This window comes from Nansenia antarctica, assembly GCF_963989245.1.
Source record: "Nansenia antarctica genome assembly, chromosome: 7".
NCBI classification, from domain to species: Eukaryota; Metazoa; Chordata; class Actinopteri; order Argentiniformes; family Microstomatidae; genus Nansenia; species Nansenia antarctica.
The window spans coordinates 48,109,116-48,134,415 of NC_137677.1; the positions used below are offsets into that span (position 1 = coordinate 48,109,116).

General features: G+C 45.0%; 3 protein-coding genes across 3 annotated transcripts in view; 1 reads left to right on the forward strand and 2 right to left on the reverse strand.

Moving 5' to 3' along the window:
• Window positions 1-1,056: 1,056 nt before the first annotated feature.
• dipk2b (divergent protein kinase domain 2B) lies at window positions 1,057-18,710 on the forward strand (the record flags this gene model as incomplete). The annotated part of the gene is made up of 7 exons (XM_080536837.1): window positions 1,057-1,129; window positions 1,417-1,552; window positions 2,617-2,881; window positions 14,828-15,001; window positions 15,163-15,451; window positions 16,494-16,685; window positions 18,504-18,710. 7 exons carry the CDS (start codon window positions 1,057-1,059, stop codon window positions 18,695-18,697), a joined length of 1,323 nt encoding a protein of 440 aa, XP_080392963.1. The 3' UTR covers window positions 18,698-18,710.
• LOC308161849 (F-box only protein 47-like) lies at window positions 10,464-14,333 on the reverse strand (the record flags this gene model as incomplete). The annotated part of the gene is made up of 11 exons (XM_080535927.1): window positions 10,464-10,493; window positions 10,700-10,806; window positions 10,985-11,144; window positions 11,298-11,440; window positions 12,377-12,517; window positions 12,715-12,888; window positions 13,043-13,151; window positions 13,237-13,314; window positions 13,480-13,556; window positions 13,812-13,964; window positions 14,168-14,333. 11 exons carry the CDS (start codon window positions 14,331-14,333, stop codon window positions 10,464-10,466), a joined length of 1,338 nt encoding a protein of 445 aa, XP_080392053.1.
• A 348-nt stretch (window positions 18,711-19,058) lies between the features above and the next one.
• The window catches only part of kdm6a (lysine (K)-specific demethylase 6A), a gene marked incomplete at its 5' end in the record, with an annotated part of 37,957 nt that continues 31,715 nt past the window's right edge, over window positions 19,059-25,300 (reverse strand). The window contains 7 exons of the mRNA XM_080536838.1: window positions 19,059-20,024; window positions 20,172-20,342; window positions 20,569-20,695; window positions 20,914-21,055; window positions 24,032-24,219; window positions 24,520-24,634; window positions 24,777-24,925. Of these exons, the coding sequence (XP_080392964.1) occupies window positions 19,998-20,024; window positions 20,172-20,342; window positions 20,569-20,695; window positions 20,914-21,055; window positions 24,032-24,219; window positions 24,520-24,634; window positions 24,777-24,925 (919 nt within the window). The 3' untranslated portion in view covers window positions 19,059-19,997. The remainder of the gene's footprint in view (window positions 20,025-20,171; window positions 20,343-20,568; window positions 20,696-20,913; window positions 21,056-24,031; window positions 24,220-24,519; window positions 24,635-24,776; window positions 24,926-25,300) is intronic.

The following is a 25,300-nucleotide window of genomic DNA, read 5'->3' on the forward strand; positions in this document are numbered from 1 at the left end:
TTTGTTCATCCAGTTTGTTTGTTAAACAGTTTTTCTCAGTTGATACTAATCTTTGCTCCTTCTCCATCAATACCATGAACATGCATCACATTTTTCTCAAAACCACCACTTCCACAAATGACTGTGATTTCTTCTTGGCTGGTGAAAACACTTGACCCACATAATCTGAGGAATATAATTGTGCCCTCCTGTACATCCATTTCCTCTCCTAAAATACTCACATATGTTCTCTGTGCAGACGTGTGTGTGAGTCACAGGATATAAGGGCAAAAACAAACTGGAATGGAATGCATACGCTGAATCACCCATCATGTGACTAACAAACCTGGAATACACCAGCATATAAGAACAGCTTTGAGGTGCCGACCCATTATTGTGTGTGTGTGTGTGTGTGTGTGTGTGTGTGTGTGTATGGGGGGGGGGGGGGGGGGGGGGGGGAGATGCGTGGGTGCGTGAGTGGGTGGTTCTAAAGACTCCTCTCTAGGGTGACTAGTACTGCTGCTTCGACTCCTGCTTCGACTCACCACTGAGGAACCTCTCTCACGCTTAGCTAGGGCGACACCTACTGGCTATTCGCTGGTTCTACAAGTTCCAGATTGGTAGGCACTGCAGAGTAACTGTGGAAGCTAATACTAAAAGTCTTAACTAAAAGTCTTGATCAGTCAACTACTATCCCAGATCCATAAGTAAGGCAATATGGCAATATACACATGTCCCTGAATGAGTGTAGAAGTTAGTTAGGATTCTTGATGCTTCTCTTTGTTATTCTCTATACAGTATGTGATGTGGAGACCAAGTCCCTTTGCACAGAGCAGCCATGGTGTTGACATTTGAGTGAGTTTCCCTCCAGCTATTAACAAGTCCTGTGGTGGCTGTGACGTCCTGTCCTTCGGAGCACTGTGCGGTAGCAGCCTTCGTCTCTGGCCTGTGTGTATACTGGGTGTACTGGGTGTACTGGGTGTACTGGGTGTAGGACGTTTGGGTGGAACAGGGACAGTGAAGGTCATGGCAGCCTCAGTGTTGCGGCGGAGTTCTGAAGGGTGAGGAAGCGTATCCATGACGACTGAGTTATCTGCATCCTCTGTGTGTTTCCTGTTGAGGTGTTACTGCTCTCGGTGGGGCGCGGGAGGTCAGCGAGGGTGGGGGGGGGGAGGGGGGCTGAGAAGTTTATTACTGAGCTGCATGTGTCTGTCCCCCTGTATACTTTGTTGTGTTATGCGGACATGTGTAGCGTTCTAGAGTGTGCACGTGTGTTGCATGAGCACGGTCTGTGTGTGTGCATGTATTCTTGTGTGTTTATGTACGTGTGAGTGTGTGTGCTCCCGATGCGTCCTGGGCAGATGACAGTGGGGTGTGTGAGGTGTGTAAGGAGTGTGTGTGTGGTGGTGTATGTTTGGCTGTTTTGGGCTCTGGCAGTGCTGGAAGCTGGCGGTCCTTCTCCTGCAGCGCACCAGACCTCCCTCACCCTCAGACGAGCCTTCCTGGGCTTGGACAAGTGCAACGCCTGTGCGGGCACCTCCATATGCAAGAAGTTCTTCAAGGACCAGATCAGGTGAGTCCAGTTTCCTCTCACTCAGGAGAAGTGGTTGAGATAGATAGCTTAGTGCAATAGGGCTGTCTCCGTTTAAAGGGGCAATCTGGTCACACTCTGGTCCCCCACCACACTTCAGCTGAGGGATGGGGCTGGAGAATTGTAAACACTCTCAAATTCATGGATGGAGCAATGAATGCAAGGAATGACCATCCATGAGATCAGAATGATAGTTTTGACCATATTTTGTTTGTGTACAATTTGCATTAATTCCATTCATAAACAATTGCATTGAGCTTTGATGGGGGTAAGAGAGTTGAGAATAGCTCATGAGGCATGTATAAGTTACATTCTTCATAATGAATGGCTATATACACTATATGGACAAAAGTATTGGGACACCTGAACATCACACCCATTATGTCCTTGTTGAACTTCTCAAAAAGATGGGCATTAATATGGAGTTGGTCCCACCTTTGTTGCTATAACAGCTTCCACTCTTCTGGGAAGACTTTCTACTAGATTTTAGAATATGGCCACAGCCACAAGGGCATTAATTAAAGTTGGAAGCATACATTTCTCTAGAATGGCATTGTACGCTGTAGCATTAAGATTCCCCTTCACTGGAACTAAGGGGCCTAGCCCAAATCATGAAAACAGCCCCAGACAATACTTATGTCCACATACTTATATATGTGTATATCATTCATTCAAAAGCCCAAAGATATTGTACCAATCCCAGACTCTCCTAATATATCATTAAATAAAATATATCTTTATGTATTTTAGGTTATGAGAGCATGCTCCACATACAGATAAGGTTGTTACGCCCCAAAACACACAACACGACAATGGTCCTGTCGTGTGCCAAAAATGATATTTCCGTTGCCAGTGTTCCTAACAGATCACAATCAACACCCAGACATAAATAGAATTACAGTGGCATGAGCTCTGGGACCTATCACTCATATGAGTACTCAAGAATCAGAGCAAAACAGCATCTGATCACGATTAAACAACAATCTTTGAGACAGCACACTGCAGTGATTGGTGGTGACAGTTAAAGTCTTTCCATCCAAATCAAGGTTTGATTGGTGGATGTCCCCGGAACATGCCCTCCCATTGGCTGAGAGGCAGAGTTTCCTCGGGAACATGACAGATGATTCGGTGAGCTGGCGACCGGTGGTGCTGTCCTTCCTCTCCTCCCCCCACCTGCACTCGTTCTCCGACCGCTCCATCTGTCGTTCCGTGGGACGGCGGGGGGCGTGTAGCATCGAAGCTGTCCTCAGGACCACGCCTCGCTTCCAGAGCTGGAGCCAATCACATCTGCTGCTGCCACACATGGTGAAGGTAGGTTTAGGTAAAGAGATACACTCACTGAACACTTTATTAGGAACACTATACTAGCTGCCCTTTGCTCTGAAAACAGCCTCAATTCTTCATGGCATTGGTTCCACAAGAGGTTAGAAACATTCCTTTGAGATTCTCGTCCATGATGACATGATTGCAGATTTTTCAGGTTCACTTTCAAGCTGTGAATCTCCCGTTCTATCACATCCCAAAAGTGTTCTTGGATTCAGATCCGGTGACTGGGAAGGTCACTGAAGAACACCGAACTCATTGTCACGTTCATGAAACAAGTTTGAGACAACTTTTGCTTTGTGACATGGTGCATTATCATGCTGGAAGTAGCCATTAGAAGATGGGTTCATTGTGGCCATGAAGGGATGCACATAGTCAGCAACAATACTCAAATAGGCTCTGGCATTCAAGCGATGATTGATTGTTATTAACAAGCATAAAGTGTGCCAAGAAAACATTCCCCACACCATTACACCACCTGAATGAATGAGAGGGTGTACAGGTGAATGAATGAGAATGTGTACAGGTGAATGAATGAGATGGTGTTCAGGTGTTCCTAATAAAGTGTTCAGTGAGTGCATATGTGAACAAGTACAGGTTAGTTGGGGGCCTTAGGGATATTTTTGTGCAAATTTGTGCAAAAGCACCAAATTTGACCCAGATGTAGCTCAGAGTATGCTCTAATGATTTAGCCAGGGCGCCCGAGCCAACGACCACCGGGGTCGCCATGGCGGCCAAATCAATATGGCCGCCCTCTGAAAAAGGTTTCGGCTATAACTTTTGAACCAAATGATCTAGAAATGCAAGCCTGGTGTCTATTTTATGTTTTTGGACTATTAGAAACACATTAGAATGCTTATATTCATGATTGGGTGTGTCTGGACCCCTAATTTGCATAATGCACTTTATTTTTTTTTTTGCTTTTGGGTCAGGTCGATTGGCAAATGTCAATGTCCTTGCTGTGACGTATTGCGTCGGTCTTGCAGGTGTGATGGGTGCCGCCAAATGCATTGTACTTCTGACATTGACATTCTCGGTTGCAGGTTGGCATCTTCTGTATTAGCTGCACAGGGTTTGAGGAACTCTGGACCATGGAGGACGATATAATTGAACACTCGTAAGGGGTCAGCAACAGATGTTGTGAGACAGTTGGACAGGAAGGAGCCGTCAAATGTGTGGCCTCGTTGTAAGCAGTACTTGTGTAAAACCAAGGCAGCCCTCATCAACAGAATTGCCTCATCCTGAGCCAATTGTTCCTCTTAGCAACTTGTTCCTTGTTTGCGATGTAGGTTTCCCTCCCCTTCTGGTGTTCACTCTATTCAGGCAGATAGCTGAGGAGATGTTGCTTGAATGTTGTTGTGTGGGTTTCATAATCAGACACAAACACCTGCGTTCTTTCATAAGGTTCCTGTAGAGTTGCCGTAATAGGAGATTGTGAAGGAGGATCTGAATCCTCAACCAGAGCAACAATTTGTGCAATAGTTAGATGGTCAAAGGTTGTCCCCCGCTCACTGGTAGATGCTTCCCCTTCTGACACCCTGGCCTGGCAGTGTCATGAGATGCTTGCCGTTTTGCTGCATATCGCAACATGAGATAACATTTGGCATGTAGTACACACCTGCTGCGTGCACATCGGAAGCTTGTGTAACTAATCTACCAAGAAGCTAAAAAAGTTTACAGGATTCTGCCCAGCTTTTCAGATTGGAATCAACATTATCTGTTACTGCCTTGTGAAGGTCATCCATATCTCCCCCTCACCTAACCCTATGACACAATGAATGCCACAGGCGGGTTGACATGATCTAAGCTTTTTAGGACTCACTACTAAGGAGGAGCCAACGTCATACTTTGGAGCCCTTTTGACACGACAACTACTACAGTAGCTTCTACAGCGTTTGTGATACATAGCATTATGTGTTTTAAGCGTTGCTGCAATACCTGAACCATCAATCAACTGATCAATTGTAACATTAACAGAAGAAGGAAGAACATTAGCAATAGCTAAGAAATCTTTTTTTCCCATTCTAGTGATACAAGTCGTTGTATCTTGGGTCTTTGGAATGGTTCATCAGCATCTCATTGGCAGAGACAGCATAGGTCCCAATTAATGGTGCCGCTACTAGAGGTAGAGGTAGAGGCCATATTGTGATGACATAATACATGACTTACGTGAGATTGAGGAAATTGTAGCCTACATGTTGTCGTTGCAGGAAATAGTAGTTGTAGACTGAAGTAAAACAAGACAATACCTTATTTTCAGCATGTCTCCTATCAATTGAAATTAAAATAATGCATATATGATGGGCTGTGTTCGTGTAAACAGAAGAAGGCATCAGTCATTGTTATCTTGATAGCGAGCTACTGTAGAATATTACAGGCTGGCTCCACCACCAGCGTTGCGTCACCTCGCCATCGGCGTTGCATTAACTTGACGTTGTACCTGCTCCACCGTCATTTGTCGCATATAAAAATATAGATTTTTTGGAATGGAATGGACTTTATTTGTCATTGCTACAGTACAGGTACCAAACAACGAAATTTAGGAGGGGTGGCTCCCCTGGTGTTAGGAAAGGGGAAAAAAAACACATTTAGAAAAAGAATAAAATCACAAGAAGGTAAGGAGCTGGTTTACATAAATAAAGGCTATGTACACAATCCACTGTACTATACTGCACAGATAGTCAACTAGGGTTGTCATATTGCACAAAAGTATTTTTTCACGTTATTTAAAGTGTCACAGTTTGCAGGCTTGAAATGTACATGTTTGTGCCTCAGCACTAGCTGCCATACAATCCGTCCGGACTGTCCTGGGCCCAGAACTTAGGCCTTTGCTGTGTTCAGGGCCTTGACGGCCCTGTGGTAGAAGCAGTTCTTCAGTCTGTTTGTCTTAGCGGCCGGGGTCCTGTACCTCCTTTTCGAGGGCAGCCTGATAAAGTGTACGTGCCCAGGGTGGGTCGGGTCCCTGGAGATCTTGGAGGCCTTCCTGAGACAGCGTGTGTTGTACAGCTCTTCCAGAGAGGGGAGGGGGGCGCCGGTGATCTTCTGTGCTGTTCTCACGACTCTCTGTAGCGCGTTTCTCTCCGCTGTTGTGCAGCTGTAGAACCAGTTGCAGATGCCGTAGGTGAGGATGCTCTCCACTGCGCCGCGGTAGAAGGCCACCAGTATCTCCTGCTTGTTGTGTTCTTTCCTGAGGCATCTCAGGGTGTATAGCCGCTGTTGTGCCCTCTTGATGGTGCCTTTTGTGTTGTCCTTCCAGGCCAGGTCATCCCGCATGTGATGTCCCAGGAATCGGAGGGTTGAGACTCTCTCCACGCTCTCTCCGTCGATGAGCAGGGGCTGGATCTCGGACTTTTTCCTCCTGAAGTCTACGATGAATTCCTGGGTCTTTGACTTGTTTAGCAGCAGGTTGTTAACCTTGCACAGCTTGCTCTTCTGCTCTACCTCATCCCTGTACGCCGCCTCGTCCCCCCCCGAGATACATCCCACCACGGTGTATCAGCCGTTCGTCATCCATTTCTGCAACAAGCTTCAAGCACCTGTGGTGATTCACAATTCGCAATAGCTGCGACCAGGCACGAGCTATCCGGTTGTTAAGTCTGACGTCAAAAGTGACGTTTAGCCATTTCCGGGTCCAAACCAGAAATTCTCCGCACCAGAGTACCAGTGTACTACAGCGGTAGAATGACAGTTTAATAGTTTTTTAGACTCGGATCTATTCATACAACAAGGGACACAGCACTTTCCCGTTTTCTCCATATTGAGCCTCGGAAAAGCGCTATATAAATATATTTTTTTTTTTAATTTTGTTTTTTCAGATTTTATCCCTTTTTTTCACCCAATTTGGTAGCCAATTGAACCCAACCTAGCATCCAATTATCCCCTGCCTATTGCGTAGGATCCGCCGCACGACCCCGTGGCCGGCAGTCCCAGAGGAGGCCGCCAGGCAGACTAGCTGACTGGCTCCTCGAGCCCAGCACCGTTATTCCGGCACCCAGGGGGCGGTGTTGCGCGACGGATCCTTGTCCGGAAATACTCCTATACCGACCTCGGGAGCGGCCGCCCAATATGCCGCTCCCCGTGTGTGCCCCGGCCATATCCGGATCTGGCGAGCTGGGATTCGATCCCAGTCCCCGGTGGGCAGCTTGCACTAGTGACCAGTGCTTAGACCGCTACACCACCGCGGGGCCTATATAAATATAATTAATTATTATTATTATTTCGGCATTTCGAAGACAGCGCCTCAACGGAAAAGCGCTATATAAATATAATTAATTATTATTATTATTTCGGCATTTCGAAGACAGCGCCTCAGCCAACTTTGGACCCGGAAACACGTCAAGACTCAATCTGGTATCTTCTCTATCCGCTTGTTAAGTCTGACGTCAAAAGTGACGTTTAGCCATTTCCGAGTCCAAACCAGAAATTCCCCGCACCAGAGTACCTGTGAACTACAGCGGTAGAATGACAGTTTAATCGTTTTTTAGACTCGGATCTATTCATACAACAAGGGACACAGCACTTTCCCGTTTTCTCCATATTGTCAGGGTATTTGAGCCTCAGAAAAGCGCTATATAAATATAATTAATTATTATTATTATTTCGGCATTTCGAAGACAGCGCCTCAGCCAACTTTGGACCCGGAAACACATCACGACTCAATCTGGTATCTTCTCTAATCTAAGTGGATTAACCGCTGTGGTGATTTAACTGATGATAAAAAGACATCAAGTAGACTACAAACAGAGCAAAACAAGAAAACAACACCAGAAAACAACCAATATACAATTATAACCAACAACCAATATACAATTGTAAATATACGTTTGCGTTCGCCATCAGAAATCAAACGTTGCCTAATTTTTACTTTGGACGCAGCCATCGGCCGCAACGCAACGCGGCCGCAACGGAGCACCTTTCATTGATTACAAAAGAAACGTTCCCTGGCTGACAGCAATTCCGGACGCAACGCAGACGCAACGCTCGATGGCCATAGTGGAGCCTAGCTAGCTAATGTTGTGAGGTGCAGAGAGCGGGATCCTGGAATATTATGAAAATGACTGATGATGAATGATGAATTATAACTTACGTGAGGAAGAAAATAGTAGTTGTACACGTTACTGTCCATCTTTATGACTTGCACACAAGCATGAAGTCACTGGAGCATACATTTTTGACTGTCTCCTTTTTTGAAAGAAGTTAAAGGCTGAAGGTCTGACCCAAAAGGTCTGATATAGTACATGAAGGGTTTATGATGTACAACATTATCATTTCATTTTCATATCATATATTTCAAATACATACTGGACACAACGGATAATGGATGCCATTTGGTAAACCTCATCTTCTTTTCAGTGTAAATCTTTGAACAAGTAACGTTATTTATACTTATAATATATACTATAGTATATATATTATATTAGTTTACTATATATTACTATATATATTATATTAGTTTACTCATCTACGATATAGTTTTTGGCTGCACGGGGTTGCCAGATTTCTAATCTAGCACGACTGAATGACCAGCCAAATTATACACATGTTGTATAGACACTGTCCACTGAAAACCGGACATCTGGCAACCCAACATTTATATTTACTTTACTGTACGTAGGCTACGTGTATGTAAAAATGGATGACGAAAAGCTGATAACGTTTGTTCAGTGCCATAGGGAGCTATGATTTTGTTCATATCGGATTTCTCTGTTGGACGGCGAGAGGACTAGTTGTCAAGATGGGGGGAGGTGATCTCGTAAGTATTAGCAAGGAATGCTAGCTAGCGCATCGACAACATGCATTTGTTTGTACTTTTACTAGTGTAGCTAAACTATTCTGTAACTATTCTGACAACACTGATGTGTGTATTCAGTCGGACGTTGTAGCTCCGTGCGATTGAGAATCGGTTTACAAATGCTAGCCAGCCAGCTAATGAGGCTAATCGACATCATGCGTTTGTTTATACTGACTAGTAGCTTATGGTTTGGTTATGCTGTGGCTCGATATGAGCATGCTTCTATGTGTGGCTTTATAAGCGTGCTGTGGCTCCAATAGAGCGTGCCTTTTTTGTACACTGTTTGTAATGGTAATTAGGGAAACCAAGTCTAACTTATTGAACTATGCCGTCCTCCGAATCAATGTCCGCCTGATCATCGCCCATAATAATAAAGTGGCTTTTATAATACACCTTTCTGGCTGTGTGTTTTGTGCGCTCCCTCTCCTGACATTTTACCAATGCCCCTAAATCAGGGGACCCACATATTTTATCACAATATGTCCAGTTGTATCTTGTAGAAATTGTGGAAGCAAGGCAAGCAATATTGGTAGAGCCTATTGTAATCAGCCTTTCTACTGTAAAAAGTTTTCTACGACACTGTCATTTGAGCACAAGCTAAATATGGCAAAGCGCAAATTTGACCCAGAGTATGTTACATTTGGATTTACCTACATTGATAAAAAGGGACTGAAACCCCAGTGAGTGGTATGTGGTGATGTGCTCGCACAAGACAGCATGAAACCATCCAAATGTAAACGTCATTTGAAAACAAAACATCCCATGAACAAAGACAAACCTGTCGAGTACTTTCAAAGATGACTCCAGGAGCTAAGGGCATCGCAGAAGCGCCTAACATCATCATGTTCCAAACAAGCACAGGCACTCCGCGCATCTTACCACGTAGCTCACCTTATTGCAAAGGAGAAAATACCCCACACAATAGCAGAAGAGCTTCACTTACCTGCAGCCATGGACATGGTCAGACAGGTGCTAGATCAATCGGCAGCGGATAAGCTGAGGACCATACCACTATCGAATGATACCATCGGTCGGCGCATTGAAGAAATGTCTGGTGACATAAGACCCCATTGCCCATCCAGGCAAGTGCTTACCATTTAAATTATTTAAAAAAAAAATATTTTATTTATTTAGCACACATTTAGAAGGTACACAGTTGACAGAACACAATAAATAAACAGTGCAGGAGGAGGCAAGAAAACCCAAAAGGCTGATATGTGGCACCTCCGCCTAATGATCGCCAAGAGTGTTATAAAGAACCAAAAATAACATACATAAGTACTATGCTTTACAGATGGATGGATCCACAGATATTTCTAACCATGTCATTTTACTTTTTTATGTGACATGTATGGGAGGGAGACTTACAGGAGCAATTTCTCTGAAGTAGAGATCTCCCTACCGCTACAAATGCAGAGGACATTTTCAGAACTGGATTTGTACTTGGGTTTGGTGGGCCTAAACTGGGAACAGTGCATGGGAATCACAACTGATGGCGCTGCCTCCATGACCAGGAAACATTCAGGGGTGGTGAAGAGAATTCGTGAGGGCTCCGAATGTGACATGGAACCACTGCTTTTTGCATGGAGGCATTAGCAGCCAAGGATGTGGAGCCAGTGCTTGATGATACTTTGAAAGATGCCGTCAAAATGGTGAACCACATTACACGGAGTGCCAACAACAGCCGGTATCTGAGCATGTACAGGTGTTCGCTGGATATCGAGGGGAAAGGTGTTGTCACACTTTTACGAACTCAGAACAGAAATCACAACCTTCCGGTCAGAGAATAACTTTCACCTCAACACATGTCTGTGTAACAGGAGGGTGTGGTTGGGGGACCAACCTTAGCCAGACAATGCCACCTTGGGAATTACAGGAAATAATATACAGGGGGAATAATTCAAACACCTTGTTACAATATACAATATTCCCTATATGTTCTTTATATGTAAGGAAGACAGAGATCAAATGGTTTAAATTCATTACAATGTAACTACTCCTCTCCTCGATCTCACTCTTTTGTGAGGAACATGTAGAGAATCAGGGAGGAGGTGGAGGTGAGCACTGGCGTTGAGGAGGCAGCAGAGGCTCTGGAAGATCTCCAAGTCTTCTTGATCGTTATCTGTGACAAGATCGTTGACAGTTAGAAATCCGCATATGTCTACTTATTTTAACTGTTTTTCTATTAATGTGTTCCCAAATAATATGCCCTTAACTTTAAGATTATTTTAGTGCCACAAAGCTTGAAGGAATCTGGACCCTGATCTGATACGATAGTCTAAGTGCCTATAACAACTCACCAGCCACCATAATCTCGTACATCTCCATGGCAACGTCTGAGAACATGTTTTCCACGGCCTGGATGAAGGACCACTTGTCAGCAGAGGAGGAGAACACCTCACACACCTGCTGCACCATCCTGACGGACCAGTTCATGCAGTACCCGTCCTTCTCACACACCTGAGAGGGGTAACCAGAAATGTCAGTAGCTCAGGCCGGTTCAGGCAGTACCTTCCGTTAAGTGGGCACAAAATGGGGGAAATGTGTCTCTTAGGTTAAAAGATACCGGAACCCTAGAGCAGATAATAAAGTTATTTAGCAGCAGTGACTGACCAGTGTGAGGTACACAAAGAGTCGTGAGCTCTCAAACAGGCGTCCATTGAGGGCCTTGCTGGCCAGCACGCTGTAGCACACGCTGTTCCCACACAGCAACAACAGACGAGCCACATTCTCCATGTGCCATGCCTGGGGAAGGACTGGAGGCCAACAGAACCAGCACAAAACAAAACAACTGTCATTCATACACACAGCATTCACACTTTACATTAACATTTTTGACATTTAGCAGACGCCTTTATCCAAAGCGACTTACAAGCGCAGTACATTTATCGCAGCCCGGTACACACATAAAGATAATCTGGCCGATTTTGGCCCAATTTCCCCCCTTCCGACCAAGGACAGCAAACGCCCGATTATCGGATGGCTCTAAAGATTATCCTACAAGATTATCCTGTGGTGTGAGGTGTGTTAAGAGTCAATTTCTCCCGACAATCTGCTCGGAAAATGGTCGGGGCCGACGATCGTAAATATTAGACGTGTTCAATATTTATGATCAAAAGTCTTCTTGTCTGTGGTCAAAACTGACAACTCCCAAGTCCGATTGTGACGTGGAATGGAATGTAGCCAATCAAGAAGCCAGCTGACTGACGCGTCTTCTTCTTTTCGTTCTTCTGCACTTTATTTTCCCTGTAGCACATGGCTGCCTCTACAGGTCAGTCAGGGTACTACTACCCTGTTCACGCGAGACTCCAGACTGTCGGAGGACAGATCTTTATGCATGTGGTTGTATATTGGAGCACACCACACACAATACGATCAAGACTGTTCAATCCATGATTTTTTATCTTCATGTGTGGGGTCTATCTGAATCAGAAAATCCTTATATGTGTACCAGGCTTAAGGTAAGTGAATCATCTATACATCAGTCATCATCGCACATGATGGTGCACTCACCATTTGCTTAGTGAAATCTATAATCCTATGGTAATGGTACATACTGTACGTGTGGACTGACCAGACATACAGTATATACAGTATACAGACAAAAGAGTGTAAAAGGTTTGTCTACCATTCCTGGGTGTGTAAAATATAATCATTCAAAGTTGCCAAGTCCTCTGGGCTACTGCAGTTACCTATGAGCTCCTCCAGGATGGCCATTATGGTGTCGCTGGTCCAATCTTTGGCTTCCAGGTCGCTGTGTAGCAGGATGAGAGCCTTGGCCAGGTCGGACTGGGCCACCCCAGCACGCCGCTGCTCCTGCCAGCCTAGCGAACCTGGAAAGAACATTCCCTTACACTACACATACACTTTGCCTTGCAACTCTGGCCAACCAAAAAACAAGCATTTCATTTGTTATTATTAACATTAGAATTTCACCATGTAATTACTAACAAGTGATTTATATACTGTACAAAAGTGCAACCAGTTTTTTTAAGGTAGAAACCGAGAAGGCCCATGTTGTCCCTCTCACCGTCTGGTAGCAGTGGTCCGTAGAGGATGAACAGCAGCCGGGCTTGGCTGACAATGGGCCAGGGTTTCAGGATGCGGGTCAGCCAGAACAGAGTGTCCTTGCTGTTCTTCCAGGGGTCCAACAGAACCTGTCTGCAGAACAGACGGATCTGTTGCTCCAACAGCTGACATGAACCTGAGGGAGAAAAAAGACATACGGATCACTCACGTCTCTCACACTCTTTCAATTAGCCTTTTTGTTTGTTTCTCTCTCTCTCTCTCTCTCTCTCTCTCTCTCTCTCTCTCTCTCTCTCTCTCTCTCTCTCTCTCTTATAGGGACAGACACTCACCTGGCTTTCCTGTGACCACTGACATGATTTTCTGGGGTAGATTTGTGAAGTCGCACAGGAAGTTGAAAACTCTGGGCCACGCCAGCTCCTCCCAGCCGGCTATCAATGTCTGTCAGTCAAACATTAACCATCTCAATACAGGATTCAGCCTTTGATATTAAATTGTCTGATGTTCTTTGTAACTAGGCTCTCACCTGTAGAAACGCTCCATAGCTGGAGAAGCCTTGGCATTGCACTGATTTAATGCACTCTTCCATCATGAAGCAAGGAACCTGAGTGGGAGGTAACAACTGTGTTAGTCTAAGTAAGGTTAACTAGAAAATAACAATCTATTCAATGTTGTCAACTGTTTGGTTTGTTTAGAAATGTGAGAATGTTTGTAGAGCACACACAGCTAAACATTGCCTCATCTGTCCTCCCTCACCTCTCTGTCTTACCTGTGAAAACTTGCTATATATGAACGTTAGCCTATCCTTTGTTGGCAGCAAGAGGGTACATCTCTTGAACAATAAACCTGAAACAATGAGCAAAAACAACAAGAATGTAACATAGTGACTATATTTGCCAACCAGGACCACTTGCTTTCCTCATCGGACCCCCTATGAAAGGAGATAGAAATAATACTTTGGTCTATCTACCTGATAAAGAATTACAGCAGAAATAATGTGGCTCTGAATATTAGTTTATTATAAACATGTGTGTTCTTGGCCAACCAACTAAGTAAAATAAAGGTAAATTAATCAAATAAAGCTGTTGAGGAGCCTCTCACCCAGCGATGTGTAGTGTTCTAGTGAGGACACCTCGGTGGAGTGATGACACCCCTGTACGATGGTCCTCTTCCTCCAGGTCTGAGTGGAGACATAGCCCATGATGCGGCGACTGATGGCCTTGGACACCATGCTCAACACACTGATCTGCAACACTTTACCACAACAAACAACGAGGCAGGGAGAAACATCTCATTAATTCAGATGCACGTCATTGGAGCTATACATATGTAAGACCATTTAGTACCCTGCCCCTGGTAACGGCTTCAATCAGAATAGTTAAGCCTCATAGATATGTCTCATCTAAATAATCATAATTCACCCATCCTGAAAAATGTCCAAAGCAAACAGAACCCACCAGAGAGTCTGTCCAGGATCATCTCAAAGACCTCGGGGGCCAGCCGCTCAAAGAAACAGTCGCTGGCCCGAACCTGACTGCGGGTGGTCATGGTCCTGACAGGATACGGCCGGCGTCTGCGGTGATACTTGTGGGTCACCGTGAATTTCCTTGTCACTTTCGCCATAATAACTGGAATACTGTCAAGCCTTTATTGTCCAGCAGAAATCTGGCCCTCCCACATGCTCCCCAACATTCAAAATGGGTCAATATTGGATAAAAAATAAATAAAAGTTATGGTAAAACTCATTTTCAGGGAGCCGCCATCTTGGAAATATGCAAATTAGGGGTCCAGACACACCCAATTATAAATATAAGCATTCCAATGTGTTTCTAATGGCCAAGAAACATAAATAAATAACGTTTTTATTTGAAGCTAATTTGGTTCAAAAGTTATTATAGCCAAAACCTTTTTCGGAGGGCGGCCATACTGATTTGGCCGCCATGGCGACCCCAGTGGTCGCTGGCTCGGGCGCCCTGGCTAAATCATTAGAGCATACTCTGAGCTACATCTGGGCCAAATTCGGTGCTTTTGCACAAATTTGCACAAACATAGCCTCATATAGCCCTAAGGCCCCCAACTAGGTGTGTGAGCTGTCATCCAACCCCCTCCCTCCCCAGGGTTTGTCCCCTCCCCTGCTGCGCTGCCCCTCCCAGAGGCTGCTGGACCGCGTGGTGCGTCGCTACGCTGAGGTCATAGACGTGGGAAGCATCCAGATGAAACACTTCTCTGAGAAAGACAAACTCCGCCTACTCTACACTCTGGCTGTCAATCAACACCCACTCGTACTTCAGGTAGGCCTCACAAGAACAGGGCTGACCCGGGTCGACCCGGGCTGGCCCTGTAGTGGAAAAGCACCAGTTGTGTCCATTCGCCAAATGATATCTGGAGATAAAACAGAGGCCTCTCGAACCCTCTCTCCTCATCTCCCCTTATTATCTCAACGTTTTCCTAGATGTTCCCAGGCACCGAGGGCTGGCCTTTCCCCCGCTACCATGGGTCATGTGGCAGGTTGATGGTCTGGTCAAGCTCCAGGCCTCTGTCTGGCCTTCACAAAGCCTCCATAGAGCAGAGGGCAGACGCAGCCTTCCAGCTGATCCAACTCACCCAGGACCTGAGCTCCAACAGCCTGGGATTCCGTCTCTACTACACCCGTCTGGGGGAAGACATGTTTGGGCTGCTGGAGGACGGAAGGGTGTTCATTACAGATGCCAGCACCATAGGAGTCATAGACCTGGAGCAGGGTGAGTGGAGAGGTTACTAGCTAAATAGCCTTAACCTCAAGCTTATGTTGTGTGGAGCATGTGAACTGAGAATTATTGCTCTGTTAGACTGATTGAGGAACCGAGTGAGGTTTGTCAAAACACACACATGTCGGGACTTTCCAGAACCATCCCTATAGGCTGATGCACCGTTATTATTGAGGTTTAATCAAGATCCCAAACTCCCCTGAGGATCACTCTGACATGACGGATATAGCAGGTTACACTAACTAGTAATAGCTGCTGATAATCACAGAGGAAGTACACACTGTATCTCTTCCTCTTTTTAGAAACTGTCGACGAAGAAACTTCCCCTTTTTCCATCCAGCGATTGTTTATGTCTGGTCTCTCCTTAGTTTGATAGTAATTATAGTTGGTAGACCATCACTTTGCGAGATGCCATGTGCTGTTGCGCAGGGGTAATTACCAACAAAAAAGATGAATAAAATATAACCGTAACAGTGAGATTTATTTATTATTTACAGACAGATCAAAGCAACATTGAGAAGAATCAAAGCAATGAACAGAGCAGCGAGTTCAAAGGATGGAGTGAGGTTCTTTCTTCGTAATCCAGAAGTCGTATCACAAAGACAAACAATGGGATTTTGTTGAGAGAATGATCAATGGAGGCACTGCGGGAGCATTTAATGAGGCATCCTGCCTTTGTTATGGCAGGGATCCTTGCTGTGGCATGTTATGATATGTTTTGTAAGGTGGTATTTCACAAAGTTGACAATCAGGGTTTACATTACAGGGCTAATGGGCACCCCCACAGGGTATACAGCAGTATGACACCCACGCAGACTGATAGTGGAGTGCAGCTGTGTCCTGACGGTTAACTCCTACAATGACAGCCAGCTCCACTGCAACACCATTACTAACCTTGTGTGTTAATATTTCAATCTGGAGTTACTGACGTGTAGATAAACATGAAAGTCATTTACTGATATTGCAGGCAGGTGTGTGTGTGTGTGTGTCCACGTGCACTTCCTCCACAGTCACACTCTCTCACCATCTCTCATAGGGTTTCCCCCTGACCCTCCCTCACCATCAGGCCCTGGTAGTGACATCTTTTCCTGCCTGGGTTTGGGTGTGTCCCGCTGCCCCCAGGCGCCTCCCTGCAGCTCCGTCAGACCCTCCCAGAGTTTCACCCTGCTGTGCCGAGACCTCCTCCCCAGCCTGCTGCTGACCTCCAGGGACAGGGAGGCAGAAGAGGGTAGGTGGCCAGCTGCTTCTTTGTTTTTCTACCTCTGCTGTACCATCTTAACTCTTCTCTCTCACTGACCATAGGTAGGCAGCCAAAAGGGCACCTTTTATGTATGTTTATGTATGTTTGTATGTACAGTATATCTCAAAAGTGAGTACACCCTTTAGATTTTTGCAAATATTCTGTTATATCCTTTCAGGGGATAACATTATCCTACTGAAACTTTGATATAACTTAAAGTAGTCAGTGTGCTGCTTGAATAACAGTATAGATTTATTGTCCTTTGAAAATTACTCAGTACACAGCTGTTAATGTCTAAACAGCTGGCAACAAAAGTGAGTACACCCAATACTATAGTGAACATGTCCTAATTGTGCCCAATGATGTTGTTTTCCCGCCCTGGTGTCATGTGACTCGTTAGTGTTACAAGGATTCAGGTGTAAATGATAAGCAGGGCTGTTCATTCATTCATTCATTCATTACATTTTGTGTTTTTGGCACAATTCTCTCTGAATGCTGGACAACATGGCACCTCATGGCAAGGAACTCTCTGAGCGGCTGAAAATAAGGATTATTGCGCTTCACAAAGATGGCCTTAGCTATAAGAAGATTGCCAACACCCTGAAAATGAGTTGCAGCACAGTGGCTAAGATCATACAGCGGTTTTCCAGGACAGGTTCCACTCGGAACAGGCCTCGCCAGGGTCGACCAAAGAAGTTGAGTCCACGTGCTCAGCGTCATATCCAGAGGTTGGTTTCCAAAAATAGACGTGCGAGTGCTTCCAGCATTGCTGCAGAGGTTGCAGAAGTGGGATGTCAGCCTGTCAGTGCCCAGACCATACGCCGCACACTGCATCAAATCGGTTTGTATGGCCGTCGCCCCAGACAGAAGCCTCTTCTGAAACCGATGCATAAGAAAGCCCGCAAACAGTTTGCTGAAGACAATGAATCCAAGAACATGAGTTACTGGAACCATGTCCTGTGGTCTGATGAGACCAAAATAAACCTGTTTGGGTCAGATGGTGTACGGCGTGTGTGGCGGCACCCTGGTGAGGAGTACCAAGACAAATGTGTTTTGCCTACAGTCAAGCATGGTGGTGGCAGCATCATGGTCTGGGGCTGCATGAGTGCTGCCGGCACTGGGGAGCTGCATTTCATTGAGGGACACATGAATTCCAATATATACTGTGACATCCTGCAGCAGAGCATGATCCCCTCTCTTCGGAAACTGGGCCGTTTTTTTAGGGCAGTTTTCCAACATGATAATGACCCTAAACACACCTCCAAGATGACAACGGCCTTGCTGAAGAAGCTGAAGGTTAAGGTGATGGACTGGCCAAGTATGTCTCCAGACCTAAACCCAATTGAGCACATGTGGGCATCCTCAAGAGGAAGGTGGAGTGCAAGGTGTCCAACATCTGTGGGCTCCGTGATGTCATCATGGAGGAGTGGAAGAAGATTCCAGAAGCAACCTGTGCAGCTCTGGTGAATTCCATGCCCAGGAGGGTTAAAGCAGTGCTAGATAACAATGGTGGTCACACAAAATATTGACACTTTGGGCACAATTTAGACATGTTCACTATGGGGTGTACCGGTACTCACTTTTGTTGCCAGCTGTTTAGACATTAACAGCTGTGTACTGAGTAATTTTCAATGGACAATAAATCTATACTGTTATTCAAGCAGCACACTGACTACTTTAAGTTATATCAAAGTTTCATTAAGATAGTGTTATCCCCTGAAAGGATATGACAGAATATTTGAAAAAATCTAAAGGGTGTACTCACTTTTGAGATATACTGTATATATTAAAATGTATTTGTTTTAGCAGGGGAGGCTGCGGGAGGACGTCTGGCCAGAGATGTGCCCCTCCTGCTGGGTGCGTGCATGAACACCACTCAGCCTGACTGGAAGATAATGGCAGCAGTACAAACTCTGATGGACCGTCTCAGACCACTGAGGCCTTGCAGCCCACTCTTCTCCTACAGGTACCCTGAGTGCCGATATGATCAGGGATACTGAAGTCTAGCTGGACTACAACTACAGCACCCAGAGTGCCTCAGCTACAGAGAAATGGCGGGACTAAAACAGTGGACAGTGATGCCACAGCTGGGGATAACTTTGCTAACATAGCTACTAGGTGACACATATTGGTGTTGACAAAATGGAGTCCATGACAGACCTCTCCTCGGTGTATACTAGCATGTATACTAGTGTGTATACTATAGTGTGCTCTCTCAGTTCATGGGCCGGTATGGTATTTTATTTGGAAAAATCTACTACCAAACAAGTGTTGCAAAGAAAGCACGGGAGGTTCAAATGTAAATAAAGACAATTTTTGTTTAATGACGCATAAAACATCCTTCAAACAATAAAACCATTTCAAGGAGAGTCTCTGTACAATGCTTGCTAAGCTGTTTTATTTCTATAGAAAACGTATGAGGGGCCGTGTTGAAAATGACACGACGCCTTCAAATTTAATGGCAGGTACTCTGGAAAGAAATTACAGCATTCCATCAACAAATATTCTCAAGCAATAAATATGCATTTATAAATAGTGTAAATTTACATCAAGATTAGAAACAGAACAAAATCACAAATTAAAGTTTATTCCTAAATCTATGTGCAACCCATATCTCTGGTGACTTGGCTGTTTTTTCTCTTATTGTTTCCTCTTTTTAACCTAAGAAATCCAAAAATCAACATCATGGTTCGAAAAATAACAAGACGTGATAAAACATAAAAAGCAGTAAAAAATTATATCACTATAACTCTTCACATTACAAAACTTTTGTCTTCTTTTTTGCCCGAAGAGACTTCTATCTATCAAACATACAAAAGACCAGCTATGCTAGTTATTCATTTAGGGAAGGGGGGTATTGGGGGGGCAAACGCAATAAGAATGTGAGCATCAGCCCACAAACAGAATACAAAAAAGGAACAATTAATCAAGTCAGTAGTCTTTGTGTGATGTTGTTGCCAGTTCTAACATAATATATACAAAAACGTTTTTTCCATCCTATTTTTTGTCTGTTTTGTGAGTTTTCTAAAGAAGTACAGCTGAGCCAGCATTAGAACAGTCTGGTTGTGGTGGCGGGAGTAACAGCCACCCCCTCCAGTCCACTAGGGGGTGGCAATCCGCTCTGGGCAGGTTGCATAGACAAACAGCTTTCACACAGCTGCCTTGTGGGATAGCTACTAGCTACAAAGAGCAGTGGAGGACTGCTGGCTCACTTCCTGAATATCAGAAAAAAAATAGGTTCCAGAGGATTCCGCAAGTCTGTGGGATTCTTACTGTCCTCAGAACAATATCATGTTACAGTCAAGAGGAGGAAGGCAGAGGAGGAGCCTGTGAAGGAGAGGGAGGATCAGATCAGAACACAACATAAATAACTTTCACCTTCATGTGTGGATATATTCCTTGCACAATACTATTATGAACTGCATCACTAGTGTGCACTCATGGACTAACTAGAGTGCATTATGGTAGACTTACGAGTGTGAACTGGTCGTAGACCTGCATCAGGTCATCGATGTTGTACTGCTCCAGCACCACAAAGTTGTCCAGGTTAGAGCTCCCCCTGCGGGCACAGTCCTGACAGTGCACCACGTACGTCTTACGGCTGTTACTTTCACTGGTCACAAACAGCAGGTCAAACACCTCCACCTAGGACAGACAGAGAGAGAGAGAGAGAGAGAGAAAGAGAGAGGGGGGGGGGGAGCGAGTGGTGAGTATGAGGATAGAAGAGGGGAGCTTCTACCACTGGAAGCACCGTTCCCCCCTGGCCAGGCCTTTCAGAGCTGTGCATGCAGAAGGGCTAAGGGGAAAGACCTTAAGGACCAAAATGGAACCAGGAAAACCCAGGACACCACAGTCCATGAGGAGTGTGTACCTCACAGATGCTGCAGTAGTGAGCGGGCTCGTCCCTGCTCCTCCCGTGCCACACCAACTCCTTCCCTGCAGCCAGCAGCAGCTCCCTCAGCATCTGACACTGCTTCAGGGTCCGTAGTAGACAGTACCTGACACACAGAGGGGGGAGGGGGGGGGTTAGCTGTGTGTGCACGTGAGAATGTGGATGCGCTATACGAGAAAAAAAGAAAGACAACGCGAGACAGAGTGTGTGTGTGTGTGTGTGTGTGTGTGTGTGTGCGTGCGTGTGTGCGAGTGTGTGTGTGTGTGTGTGTGTGTGTTTGCGAGTGTGCGTGAGCCAGTGTGTATTTGTGTATGTGTGACTCACTTCATCATCTCAAACAGCTTGTGGTCGGACACTTTGATGTTCCTGGACATGTTCCAGGAGAGGTGGATCATGGGAACGATGGATTTGACGCTCTGCAGTTTGTTCCACTCATACCGCTCCACAGCCAGCTTATACTGGTGCGCTAGACAGAGGGAGACCAAGACAAAAGTGTCAACTGCACCATTCCTCAATGTAACAGAAGCTACAGCCCCAGCCAGACTTCATCAGTTTGCCATTCATTCATTTATTCTCTTAAGCCTTTTACTTTGTACCAACCCTGTACCAAATAGCAATTAACAATCAGGGGTGCAAACTGGCGATGGTCCAAAAAGGTGACACTTTTTTTTTTGCCCGTAGATGGTTAGCTCTAGCATTAACAGTGGTCTAACAATGATGCCTGTGTAGCGATGGCCCTGACCGTAACACCCTCATAATTAATGTAAGCAACCTGTTCTCAAAATAATTATGCGGGTTCCTGCAGGTTTCAACAAGTTACATTTAAGATCTTTATAAGACCACTTTTAATAGATTTTAAGACCTATTGAGCAAGTATTGGTAGACCCTGACTCACATTCGTTGATTCTTTTCATTAGCAATGCTGGGTGATCTGTTCTGTTGCATATAGAACAATGATAATGTAAGTTAGCCTACTCTATCAATTTCTTGATTCATTTCCATTGCTTCTCAACACATTACTAGATATAATAGCATAAATAACAGAATAAACTCACACACTTACTTACACTGCATAGCCTACATACTGAGATATGGCACACACACACACCTCTCACAGGAGGGCCACACACACACACGCTATATTTACTAAAACACACACCGTTGCTACCACTGCAAGTTTGAAGAAGGTTTTGGGCGCAGCTTAACCAATGTCATACGAGCAATAAGTGCAAGTTTTGTTTTATATGTTGTCTCTCATCTGCACGCGTCGTATTCCCACGCAGTGGGTCTGGCGACAATAATACATTTTCCGGTCTGACTTTTTAAATAAAAATAAAATAGATTCTACGCAAGTCTAAAGCACACAGAAGCCATTAAAAAGGTTTATTTTGAAAGTCTCGCCCTGTGTCTGATCCTGATGTTATAGAAGCAGCATAGAAGCAAGGTAAAGGGGGACGCGAGACAGTCTCGGGCAGCGTTCGTAAATTCGGGAGGGCACACTGGGCTCAACGTCATAAAGGGACCAAGTAATTTGATTGGACGAGGCATTCCATGACTGCTGATCAGATTTCCAGAGTGAATTTACGAACGCAGCCTAGGGCAAACCACTCGCCGACTCGTTTTTTTTCATAACACGAAACTTGAAGTTGTAAAGTACCCACTCGATATAATAAACAACAGTTTAACGATCACTAAATACTTATAATGATCATCTAATTATGTGTAGTTATGTGTTGTCGATGTTGTCGATGTTCTATCAGGTAAATTTGCTAGAACTAACCTCCATACCCTGGTTCAGAAGAAGAAATGAGTCCTTCGTCACTTACATCGTCGTCCTCGATTAAACTTTTAGGTGGATTGGTTACCCTAGTCTAGATGGTCTTCGTGACATTTCACGATCACAAACATATATGTACAGAAACTCACTAAAGTATAAAACACCGCTAAAATACTGCTTCTCTTCAAATCACTCCATGACACTTTGAGGTCAATGCATTTGTTTTTTTGGTGAACTACCGTAATAACCCTAAATGGCTAGAGAGTGCAACTTCTCTGCCTTTAGAAACTGTTGGATCTTTTTCGATTGCACATATAGTTCAAGAATTACGATAGTTTGAACGAACCCTGTAAAATCCTGTTGAGAAACTATCGCAACATAGAAGTTATTTCTATGTTATTTTATTTTATTCCATCTTAAGACCTTTTTAAGTCGTTTTATTTCAACTGCAGCAGAGTTTAGCAGACAGGAAGATGTTAGCTTGGGCATCGTGTGACTTGGATGAGATGAGATGTAGACCCCCCCAAAAAATATTTTTTTTGCAGATCTACATGATTCACATAGGTCACCTATTTTGAGGTAAAAACTGCGAATTTTGCCGAAAGGTGACAAGTTTAATTTAATAAAAACATTAATTCTACCTAGGGATCCACTGAAGGTTCGGCCACCGAATGTATTCAGCCGAATAATAGCAAAAAATAATCACATTTGGTATTCGCAGCAGGGGTTTTCCTGCATAGAGAATTATGAGGCGGCCGTCTCTGTCATATTTCTTGCCGCCTCCAGCTCTTGACAAAACTCTGACGGTCTTATTTACTACAAGCGTTGCACTTGTGGCGGGGCGCTATTTAACCCTAAGCCTGGTGGCGCTGTACTGCAAATAAGCTTAGCTTTCATGTTTGCTAGCGAAATAGCTGTGCACGTAAAGACAAAATAGGGAACCAGCGTTTGCTGTTTCATTATTCAGTTGATAAGTTGAGCCTATACTAGCTTTAGTCAGTGCTACCTTTAATGTATTATTTGCAAAATTATCAGTTTTGAAGTCTATTAGGGTTTTCAATGGTTGAAAAGTTCTATTGATCAGACAGTCAACAATAGGTTCTGGACTGACATGGTACTACTGTCATTAACAAGGACTAACAAACTTTCTCTGTCATAACACCTCATTTTGTGCCAGGAAAAACTCTGAGTAGACGTTTTTTGATGACGCGATCAAGCAGTGCAATGCTGTTCTTATTTATTTTCAGTTATCATGCTTTGTTGGTATAGCCTAATGTCTGCTGGAATGTTCAATAAAAGTGTTCACAATTTGTTTCTTTGAAAAGTATCAATAAAAAGGAAAATGTATATAATTAATGCAATGGTACAAAAATAAATGGAAAAACTGCCGGTACGCATTCTATATTCGGCCAAATGTTTCCTTAAATTCGGCTTCGGCCAAGAATTTTACATTCGGTGCATCCCTAATTCTACCTTTTATTAAAGCACATCAGCCACTCCCTGAACACAGGACAGAGGGGGGGGGGAGAGAGAGAGAGAGAGAAAGAGAAAAAGAGAAAGAGAGAGAAAGAGAAAAAGAGAGAGAAAAAAAAGAGAAAGAGAGAAAAAGAGAGAGAGAGAGAGAGTGAATTCAGCGTGCCCCTGACGAAGAGCCTCGTGTCTCACCAGTGAGGGGCCCGACATTCCAGGCGATGTTGTTGCACCAGCCGATGGCCTGGACCCAGTGCACCGTGCCCGTGTTGAGCCACACCAGGTCGCCTGGCCTCTGGATGAAGCGGTAGACGGGGATGTCAGCCTCATACAGGTCCTCCAGGTTAGGCCACCAAGACCCCATCAGGAAGTTGATGTTGTTCCTATGGGAGAGAGACGCACCCAGCCGTCAGTGTCCATCAAGGGGGGGGCGGGGGGGGTCAGGCCACATGTCGAGGTGTCCTCGCGCAAGACACTGAACCCCAAATTGCTCCCAGTGAGCTGGCGGGCGCCTTGCATGGTAGCTTGCCGGCATTGGTGTGTGAATGTGTGTGTGAATGAGAGGCCATTGTAAAGCGCCCTGGAATAAGTCCCAGTCCATTTACTATCGCCAGGCAGAGTTGACAGTACAGACACAAGGCGAGGGTGAACATTTGGGTTACATAGTTTTCCCTTAGACGTACTTTTCACAGAAGTGGTTGATGGATCCCCAGTAGGACTCAGGCACGGCGAACCACTCGCAGTCCCCCGGGCCGATGTTGATGTTCACTGAACAGAAGTTGTTGTTCTCCTGGTGGCCTAAGAGAGGAGCCACAAATACCTTTTTAAGAACATGCAGTGAAATGACTCACCACCACAAATCAGCAGAAAAACTAAACTGCTTAGATAGTGTGTGTGTGTGTGTGTGTGTGTGTGATAGTATGTGTGTGTGTGTGTGTACCTGGCGTCCTGCTCCCGGGGACCTTCATATAAAGCTGGACAGTGTTCATTCCCAGTATGGTGTGTCCTACGTGGCTGAGCAGGTTGCCGGCGGAGACGACCCTGGCGAAGGCAGGCAGTTTGCTCAGCTCCTGTAGCTGCAGCTTCCACCTGCAGGGGGCACAAGAGGGCAAAGGTCAGAGATCAACACTACTGCAACACAACGAGTGAGGATGAGGTTGTCCTTAACTCATTGACTGCCAAAGACGCCAATTGGCGTCTTATAGAATAGTAACGTTGACTGCCAAAGACGCCAATTGGCGTCTTATAGAATTTTTTTTTTTTTCCGCGGGGATCGCGTTATTGACATGTTCTACACCTAGCGAGTGAATTTCAGACTTGGGTGTAATGTATTTCGGACCCAGATGGGGGCAGTAGTTCGATAAAAGCCTGGAGAAGGAAGTGGCTTGCTGTGGGTTGTAGTAATGGCGAAACGGATCAGGGTATGTGCCAAACGCGGCGCGGAGCATTGCGGCGCGGAGCATT